At 40.7% G+C, this 10,211-nt stretch overlaps 2 protein-coding genes across 3 annotated transcripts; both read right to left on the bottom strand.

The window, feature by feature from the left end:
• Positions 1–80: 80 nt before the first annotated feature.
• ankrd66 (ankyrin repeat domain 66) lies at positions 81–2,380 on the bottom strand. Of its 2 annotated transcripts, none has more exons than XM_087780053.1 (3): positions 1,788–2,380; positions 431–659; positions 81–355 (listed from the first exon to the last, which is right to left on the bottom strand). In XM_087780053.1, the coding sequence occupies exons 1-3, from the start codon at positions 1,924–1,926 to the stop codon at positions 289–291; spliced, it is 435 nt and encodes a 144-aa protein (XP_087636179.1). In that variant the 5' UTR covers positions 1,927–2,380; the 3' UTR covers positions 81–288. The 2 variants fall into 2 exon arrangements, with proteins under 2 accessions (XP_087636179.1, XP_087636178.1); XM_087780052.1 differs by having other exon boundaries at positions 81–360.
• A 224-nt stretch (positions 2,381–2,604) lies between these two features.
• Positions 2,605–7,861, bottom strand: tdrd6b (tudor domain containing 6b). Its single transcript, XM_087780400.1, has 2 exons — positions 3,174–7,861; positions 2,605–2,804 (listed from the first exon to the last, which is right to left on the bottom strand). Exons 1-2 carry the CDS (start codon positions 7,859–7,861, stop codon positions 2,792–2,794), a joined length of 4,701 nt encoding a protein of 1,566 aa, XP_087636526.1. The 3' UTR covers positions 2,605–2,791.
• Between the last annotated feature and the right edge of the window lie 2,350 nt (positions 7,862–10,211).

Here is a 10,211-nt window from a genome sequence, read left to right on the forward strand (position 1 = left end):
CAAGTATAACTTTATTCAGATCCATCAGTGTGTCTTATTTGTTTTTAAGAATATAATTTGATGGAGAGAGACGAGTCTTGGCCTTCTTTACTTCGACTGCTGCCCCCACGACTCACGAATCAAGAGTCTTTTTGTCATAACTGAAGAAGGTATTTAGTTGGTTTTCGCTGTGAAAGTTTTTTATTTGAGGTATAACTGTTGCATGGTTTTAATTGTTCTTTAAAATAACATCTAGGTCATTTATTGCCCTTTTTCTTCCTTTTGGTCACTTCCTTGTCGCCCCACTCTTCATCCGTGTCCTCGTCCAAGCTGCCACTTTCTTCCGCCAGCTTGCGGAAAGACGCGCTCTCGACCTCTGCTCTGTGAAACACCGCCGGCGTTTTAAGGTCAAGGGGTCACAGGTCACGACACGGACGGACCGTCGACTCACCCCTTGAGGAAGCTGACGCAGTCCTTGTGTCCGTAGATCTCTGCGATCCGCGCGGGTTTGTCGCCGCTGCTGTCCACCTTGTCCAGCGCGGCGTGGAAGGAGTGCAGGATGGCGAGCACGGCCACTTGACCGGACTCGGCGGCGAAGTGAGCCGGCGTCCAACCGTAGTCCGTCCTCAGGCACGACCGGGCTCCGTGTTCCAGTAGAACTCTCACTATCTCCGTGTATCCTGTGGAAAAATATAAGGTTTTAACCTTAAAAACTTGTTATTATTATTATTGTTATTGTTGTCTTCACTGGCTTCCAGTTTCTTTCAGGATCAACTTTAAAATTCTGGTTCTTACTTTCAGATCTATTCATGGTCAGACTCCTCCTTACATCACTGATCTGATCCAGCCTTACACCCCAGCTCGGGCTCTGAGGTCTGTGGATCAGAATCTACTGATGGTTCCACGCACACGGTTCAGGACCAGAGGAGAGAAATCTTTTCAGGCTGTTGCTCCTAAGCTTTGGAACGATCTTCTCTCTCTCTTTGCACTTGATGGATCTACTGACTCCTTTAAGAAACATCTTAAGACGTTTCTATTTGTTCAGGCTTTTCCTTGAATTTCTCGAACTTGTTGTTCTCGGTGTTGTCTTGATCTTTAAAGTATGTACTGTTTTGAGTATTGTTTTGATTGTTAAAGCGCTTTGTGACCCTGGTCTCGAAAAGCGCTATATAAATAAATATTACTTACTTACTTATTAACTCTTAAAGGAAAAACTTGATACGCAAAACGAGATTACGGTTTAAATTATATTCTGACGTCACTCTGGTGAAAAGTCCTCCCCTAGAATCCCTAAATCAGTTAAGAACCTACATGTTAATCGTGAAACAAAATAAATATTTATGTAAATATGGTGAGAGTAATTTCTGCCTTTAGGTGTTTTTGTAATGTGTACATTAAGCAGCAAAACCTATTTTTATGATTCTTTTTTAATGTGCAAAACAGGAGTTTTAGGGGCGAGTATAAAATTTACGTGAGACCTTGAATGCAACTCGTGTTTTTGTGACTAATCAGAGCAGAGTGGGGCGCATTTGAAGTGGGCGGGGCTTAAGCGTATTTTCTAATGTAAATATCCTTATTAAATGAGAGTTTTGTACAAAAAGAAACGTACTGATGAGTACAATAAAAGGTCCCAGAACAATTTAAGAGACACTTAAATCGGCACATTAGGTTCCCTTTAATAAACCATTAAGAAGTGTTAGCATATGTTCAAAATAGCACATTTTCTGGATCCTCCTTGAGTGCATTAATAATAATAATAATAATAAAAGGGGCGGTAACAAACATACGATGACGTCATCAACAGCTACCTCTCTCTGCGGCCCAGTGCAGCGGCGTCTTGTTGTTCCAGTCGATGTCTTTGTCGTTCGGATTGTATTTATTCTTCCTCAGGAGTTGCTGCACTTGGTCCAAGTTTCCTGCCGCGGCCGCCTGGTGCAACTCTGTCATGGTGTTTGACGGGAGGTCGCCTAGCAACCGCGATCTAAACAATATGGCGGACGCTCAGCGAGAAGAGGAACCACTGACATCTGCCGGAGAGCGGTGGTTACTGCAATCCACGGAAGCCTTTTTTAATCGATACTTTCCCCTCATCTACAGAATTGAATAGATTAATAAAATGCACATTTTCAGCCAGGATGCTGTACATGTGCAAAATAAGCCTAGATTGTTTGTCTAACTGCAGATAAGCACATTAAGAAATCAGTTAAATAACCTCTTTAATGTGTTTAAGGTTGTAACGTAAATGTAAAGTCCATGATCTAGCAATACTTATTTTGGATAGTCATGTTTCATTACATACAGAAAAAAAAGAAGCAATAACATGTATATATATATATATATATGATGAAATAATTTGTCAAACACTTTGAAAGGTCTCTCGCCTGCTTAGCGACACTTTAGAATCTGCAGCAACGCTCGCTGTGATGCTAACGCTCTCTCTGGAAAAAGAGAAATACATGGTGGAAACTGCTGACTTCGCCGGACGCGGCTCTACTTGTATTCTTTGATGGGGCCAGGAACAAAGATCTTGATCTAGAAAATTCCAAAAGTGTTTGAAAACGAGGTCACATAGTATCAAAGACACGAGCAATCAAAGGCAAAGTTGATCAGTGCGGCGTTCTTTAATTGTGACCCAAACTAGTTCCACTTTCAGTGTAGGAACTTATGTAAAGCATTTTATAATTTCAATTAGTTTTCTTTAATAACAATGTTCAATAACCAACTTGAAAATGATTTGTGACCTCAGCAGAAGTGAGTTAAAGGACGCTGGGTCCCGTCATAGAGAATTCTTCTTATGTCCATCAACGTCAAGTCATGAGGTCCCACTAGAAAGAACAAATACAAATAAAGACTTGAATTTTAATAAAACTATAAGCAGCAGTGAAGATTTAAAAACAGTATCTCTGGCTCCCCCGAGTGTCTAAACAGTGTAACTGAATGTGTATTTGTCTACAAAACAACAAAACGAGATAAAAGTATCTTGTTTTAGTTTCTAGTTTACTTGGAAAAAGTATAAAAAGAATGTCTCTGACCAACAGCTGCAAAGTAGCTTGGTGGTCAAAATGTTCAATAGTTCTGCTTAAATATTAAGTACACAGCTGCTGTCATATCTGGGATTAAAGATACTCAGAATTACCACAACATCGTATATTCTTTTTTATTAAAATCTAAATAAACAACAACAAAAAACCAACCTGTTTTGAATCCAGTATTTCTGCATCACTTTGTTGACGACCTCTCCCTCACACTCAATGTCCACTTGGTACTGAGGAAGCGCCGCCTCCAGATTAACCTCCATCTTGTGAACCGACACTTTCAGAAGCTTGTCGACGAGAAGGTTGTAAAAGACGTCGATGGCACATTCCGTCCAGGATCCTCTGGTTTCATCAAAGCCCCTTAAGGAACACAGAAAGGCCAAGGGGGGCAGGTCCAGAAGACCGGTTGGCATTAGTCTCAGGTCCTTGAAGTCCATTTCCGACTCATTACCATAGTCGATGAACACGACCTGGACTTTATTCTCCACTCTGTTGACCACCTGCGCTCGATACCACTGGTTGTCGCTGTTGAACATGGCAAGACAAGGACTTCCACACTTAAGAGACTCTGGGTTTTTAACATTCTGCCCGATGCAGCCTGCTTCCTGTGACAGTGTAGAAATATTGGTGAGGTCCGCGACATCAGATTGACACCAGAAGAATTTGGGCTCAGCTATGCATGAAGCATAGGCCCTCTCAGACATAGTTGGCTCCTTGTACATACTATTATTGACAGTTGGAGTTTCTTTAGAATCAGCTTCAGGAACCGCTTGTTCCGTTATCTCTGGGTTCCAGTATTTGTTCATCTCTCCTACAACATCCAACCCCTCGCTGCTCAGCTCCACCGAGTACTGCGGAAGAGCCATTTCTGGATTTTCTCCTATACTGTGAACCTTCAATGAGAGACTTTTATCATTCAGGAGGCTGTAGAACTGGTCATTTGCCTCGTCGCTCCAAAAGCCCTTGGCTTCATCGAATCCATTTAAGGAGCACAGGAAGGCAGCGGGGGACAACTCCATGAGGTGTTTGGGCAGCGACATCACATTCCTAATGTCCACATCTGACTCATTTCCATAGTCGATGAATATGACGTGAACTTTATCATCAGTCTTGCTGAAGACCTGGGCTCTGTACCACTGATCATCACAGGGAAACCGGGCAAGGCATGGACCTCCAGGCAGAAGATTATCTGGGTTCATAGCCTCATGTGTTGCAGTTCCAGCCTCTTGTGCGAGAGCTGATATTTTGGTGAGTATTTCAGTGTTCTCCAGTTGACACCAGAAGAATTTTGGTTCAACAATACAAGAGGCAAATGCTGTCTGTGTTTTGTTCTCATCTAGAGCAGGGTTCTTTTGCCAAAGAACATTTTCTTTGACTACATTTTCTTGTGAATTAGTGGACTCGGTGTGACTATCCTGGAGAGATTCTTCGGAGTTACAGCTTTCTGGCAGGAGTTTTTTGGCCACGGTGCTCCAGTGTGTGTGCATGTGGCTGTTGATGTCCAGGCCCTCGCACTCGATTTCCACTGCATACTGGGGTAGTGCCTTCTGCACATGCTCTTTGACGTCACAAACGGAAACTTTTAGACGTCTACCCATGAGCAGATTGTTGAAGTCATCGGATGCATCTTCATTCCAAAATCCTTTGGTTTCGTCAAATCCGTTCAAAGTGCATAGGAACGACAGCGGCGGGATTAGCAACCATTTTTTTGGAAGCATCTTTAGATTATGTATTGCCACTTTTGACTCCTGGCCATAGTCGATGAGGATGACATGGACCTTGTCAGCTGTCTGACCGTTAACTTGAGCTCTGTACCACTTGTTATCGTTGCGATACAAAGCAGGACAAGGACTCCCTGGGTGAAGATTTTCTGGGACAATAAAATCTTCTGTAGGCCCACATCCTTGCATCAGTGATAATATAATGTCAAGGTTTTCTTCGTGGATGAGCTGACACCAGAAGTAGTTTGGTCCAACAATGTGAGAGGCAATAATTTCCTCAATCTGTTCCCGACGAACCTTTGGATTCATGTATGCGCTTTTAGTTTGGATGATGGCAAAGGATTTGTCTGGCTCGTCTTCAAAATCATTTTCTGCCGTATCTTCTATTAACGTTGGACTACATATCTCACTTTCATCTACAGCAGATGGAACTTTCCTTTGGTCCTCTTTGTTTGATTGGTCTTCCTTACAGGGAGTTGATGCTTTATACAAATGCTTGTCAGCTCGACGAGTTACTTTTTCAATACCCTCTCGAATTCTTTCATTTATATTCATCGAGTCTTCAAACAGTTCAATCATGAATTTTCCTGATGAGTCTTTTGCGACCACTGAAATGGTAAAGTTTTGGCCGATGCCTAGCTTGGCGAACCAGCTGTTGATTTCCTGTGGCACGCTATCCGGCACACCAAACAGTCCCACCAGAACAGCCAGAACTGGAACAGAGTTACAAACTCCGGCGTTCGGGAAGTGTAAATCTGATTCCGTTATCGAAATAGTATCACCATAATCGACAAGATGAACTTTTAGTTTTGGTGACACCTCAACAACTTGGCCACGATACCAGACACCGTCACTGTATCTGGCCAGACAAACACTGTCAAGGTCAAGTTGTCCCCCTGTCTCCTGTGGTTGGTTGACCACCTTCTTTATGGTTTGTTTTACCTTCTCAAGACTATTTGAGTTCCTTTCTAGCTGGCAGTAAAAATGATTCACACTCTCTATACAGGTGAGCAAAACATTTTCTTGCACGCCAACTTTAATATTGTGTGCTGACATTAAATATTTCTCCGGACTGACATTGGCCACAGCTTCTGAATATTCCAGATTGAGGAGTTCAGAGGCACTTTCTGAGGGTGTTCTGATTTCCACTACATTCAGAGACAATCCTTCTTCATCACACCTTTTAGCCTTAATGACGCATGTTAACCTTTCTTTTCTGGCTTCTGCAGTGTCCAAAAACTTCTGAAAGTGGCTCAAACCAATAGAAGAGGCATCGTTTTTTGTTGGTAATAAGCAGCATTGGAAGGCCTGAGCATCAAGCCGTAGGAAAGCTGGATCAAGAGGGCGGATGTCTTGAACTGACACCCTTTGAGTTTCACCATAATCTATGAACCTGACCTCGACGGCAGGGTTGTGATCATTTGTCATAATCCTTGCTCTGTACCACTTGTTGTTTTCTGGATTTCGGGCGACACAGATGGACTCGACTATCGGTCGAGGGTGAGGCAAAGCATAAAAGTCTTGCAGTTCCGACATGAGATGTTTGAGAGAGTCTGCATTTTTGGTCATCTTGCACCAGAATCTGTGTAAGCCCTCGACACAGGATACTTCAACATCCAATTCGGAGCCCTCATTGAGCGACTCATTGTAGGGAATCTCAGATGGACGGTGTGAGAAAGGGAGGTCAGTTCCTGGGAGAATAGAGATTCCTTCTGCTGAAACACAATTTGTCCTGGAGACTACATCATCTGTAATGTTCGTTTCCTTTCTGATCGTTTGACTCAACAAGCCTTTAACTTGTGATACAGTAACACTTGACTGCTGTTGCGAATACAGTTCATCACAAATGGACACAAGATGCGGTAAAGGCACAGGTTGCCCCTTTTGAAAATGTCCAATAATCTCAGAGTAGGCGCTGTTAATGCAAACAGCATTTTCTGCATAAAGACTGATGGAGTAATCATCTTGGATGGAGTTGTACTTCTCAAGCCTGGCCACAAAAGTCCTGTTCAGAATAAGAACTCTCAAATAATCTGTCCGGTCTTGAGTCCAGCCTTTGCCATCATCGGTGATGCTGTCCAGAGAGCAATGATACGTGAAAACTGGCATCTTCATAAATTTGCCATGCAATGGTCTTATTCTTTTAGTTATGACTCGTTCAGTTTTACCTTCATCGACAAAAAAGACTTCAACAGCGTTGCTCTTGTCCTCAATGTTTTCTTTGAGCGTGGCTCGTTGCCATCTTCCATCTGCACCTCTGGAAGCACAAGGAGATCCGGAGCGACGAGCTTTAAACTCAACTTTATCCACGTTATTTTCGTAGTGCTGGTGGACTTCATCCGAGAATAACTTCACCGCTTTAGAGAGGATGACCAGTTGGCAATAAATGTTGTGTGGATCAATAACTTCCGTCACTTTAACAGTTTCAAATATTCCAGGTAACAGATCAGGGCAAAAGTATTTTTCATCATTTCCAAGTATAGAATCTTTAAGAGTCTCTTCATGAAGACAGATGTCGGTAGCGTCACCTTTTGGAAGATGCAAACATTTAAGTATCAGGCCTTTAAACTCGTCCTCTGGGATTTTCTTGGCGATTCCAAACTTGCACATCGACTTGGAGATTAATGGTATGTCGATGACAAACACTCTGTCTGGAATCAAGACATGTTGAACCAGACCCTTAAATGTCTTCCCACACAGAGAGTTTAAGAAGTTTGTGGCTCTTTGAGAGCCGTCGATGTCAACAGTTAGGACATTCGCAAGAATGCATGACTGACCCTTCGAAGGGCACCTCAGACCCTCGTCACGCCCCCATGCCAGAGCGTCAAGGGTAGCGACATGGGTTTGTCCCTGGTCGATCAGAAACAGGGTGAAAGTCTGACGTTGTTTGGACACAACACGAGCCCAGTGCCAGGATTTATTGATGAGAACGAGACAAAGGTCGCCGGCTTTTCCTTCCGATTCATTGAACTTCCGTAGAACTTCCCGTCTTGTTTGATCACCGACCGTCTTTCCAACTTCATCGACCAAGAGTTCCACAAGACCACAGCTGGGGTGTTGGGTTACTTTGCTGATTAAGACTTGTACCATTGATCCAGTGGGTGGACAACAGGAAATGGTGCTCATAGTGGAGACATCGACTGCACCAGAAGAAACAAAGAAGGGACTAAAATCAAACATTTAATTCCAAATGTGTAGTAGATTATGGATATCATATAAATGAAGTATGTATTTAATATGTTACCTCTCTTTGTTTATAAAGAAAACCTTAGTTTGTAAAGAACAGAAACATTAAATGCATTCAAATATTTTCTCTGTTTCCCACACATTTAAATCTTTGCATTTAAAATTATAATTAGGACTTAATGTACTTTAAATCAGCCTTAAATTAAACATTTCTTGATATGAAACATCTGCGCATTACAGTAAACATTATATAAATACACTCGTCAGTCGAGGTTTGAGTTTTGCGACCTCTACTGGTCAGTCATTGTTATAAAAATCAAGTTTTCCTTTTGGACAAATTTTATCGCTTTATTCTAGCTCTTTAAAGTCCAAAAATATCTGGATCTCCAGTGTTGATCAGGTTTAAATTGTCGTAATGTCTTAGAATGGTTAATAAAACTTGGAATATTTATTTTGTAAATTCTCGTATCAAATTAAAATCGTAAGGTTAAATAGATTAGATTTCTTTCAAACGTTTGAATCCCACTAGACTTCACTCACGCAGACTTAAATATGTTTGGTCTTTCGTAAATGATAGGGAGTGGTTGGGAGTGTTTAGTTATAAAAATGTTATAAATGAGGATTTTAAAAAGTTCCAAACGCCCCAAAAAAGAAAATAGCCATTATTTTTTTTAAATAAAATTATTCACATTCTACGTATCGACCGTTTTCTTTTAGCGTTTAAAACTTTAAGACAAAGATAGAAAAATAAGTTTCTTACCGCGTTTTTCAGGCTCTGTTAGCGATGGCCGGAAGTGGAGTGACGTCATCGCCACCAGGTTTTTTAAAGCCTTTTGATTAATTTCGGTCGCCAATCTTTTTTCTTTTTTTTTTTTTAAATAAAATAAAATAAAAAATAATACGTTTTTAGATTTAGTTCTGCTACTTTGCTTTATTTGATTATAAATAACTTAGAGTTAAAAAATTGTACACTTTTTTAAAAGGAATAGGCGGAAGTGACGCAACAACTAGCTAGAGCAGGGGTCGGGAACCTTTTTGACTCGGAGAGCCATGAAAGCAAAATATTTGGAAATTTATTTCAGTGAGAGCCATATAAATAATATTCAGATGTAAGAATCTGTGCTTGACACGAATTCAAGCCCTTTTCCTTTGTTCATCAAAATCAACAAAGAATTCAGACGGGTTCATCCCTTTCCATGCCTCCATTTCAATATGTCCATCATATTTAAATGAAGCACAAGACTAAAATTTCTCCATTTCTGTGATCATGAAAAAACAAAAACAAATGAAAACATGAATTCAAACTAACAGTTTATATTTGTTAATTTTAAACATGTCTGATATGAATCACACAAGTGGATTAATTAAATTTCAGATGAAGTTTAACGAGAATAAAACTGTTCATCAGTAACTTCACATCATCATCGCTTAGAATGTGTCTCACCTGCACCTGTTTAACGTGTTTGTGTTTCTGCGTATTCTTATTACATTCGTGAGATAAAGGTAATTTACAAATAGTCATCATGTGATGGTGTATTAATACAAGTGTGTTTTAAGGACCGCGATCACAAAAGGAAAACCAGCATTTGTTGCAGCATTGAAACCTGCAGCTTAACTTTGATGGACCTGACGTCATGTTTCTGTGACTCTCGTAGAGAAGAACCTGAAGCGATCAAACGCGCATTATTTTGTTCGATATATTATTTAAAAAAAACAAGCTTATAATTCTATATCGTTTTTCTGAATTCTCGATTCATATGATCTTTTCCGTGCGTTCAGTGGAAGAGGCAGGAGCTCTGATTGGCTGCTGTGCATGTCAATCAAATTTTCAACCAATCGGCACAATAACCATTTGATTGACATGCACAGCAGCCAATCAGAGCTCTCTTTACTATTTTCTTATATCATATTTTATTAAATCACGCGATCTACTCGCAACAGCTTGACAGATCGACGTATTGCCCACCCCTGAAACAAGTGATAATATTTTATGTTTTATCTGAAAAGCCGAAATCTGCGAGCCAGATGCAATCATCAAAAGAGCCACACCTGGCTCGCGAGCCATAGGTTCCCGACCCCTGATCTAGACTATTTATAGCGATAAAAATGCTCTGTTTTAACTTTTAGTTATCGGTAAAAAATGGGTAAGTGAGGCAACAGTTTATTTAAAATATATATTAACAAATAATATGTTTTTTCATGAGTGCCCTTTGTATTTGAAACAAGGTTTAGCACTTTATAAGCAATTCTATATTGAAAACGTCGTAAACTATTTCTAACGACAGCAAAG

Source organism: Callionymus lyra, chromosome 18 (genome assembly GCF_982586985.1).
Source record: "Callionymus lyra chromosome 18, fCalLyr1.hap1.1, whole genome shotgun sequence".
Lineage (NCBI taxonomy): Eukaryota > Metazoa > Chordata > Actinopteri > Syngnathiformes > Callionymidae > Callionymus > Callionymus lyra.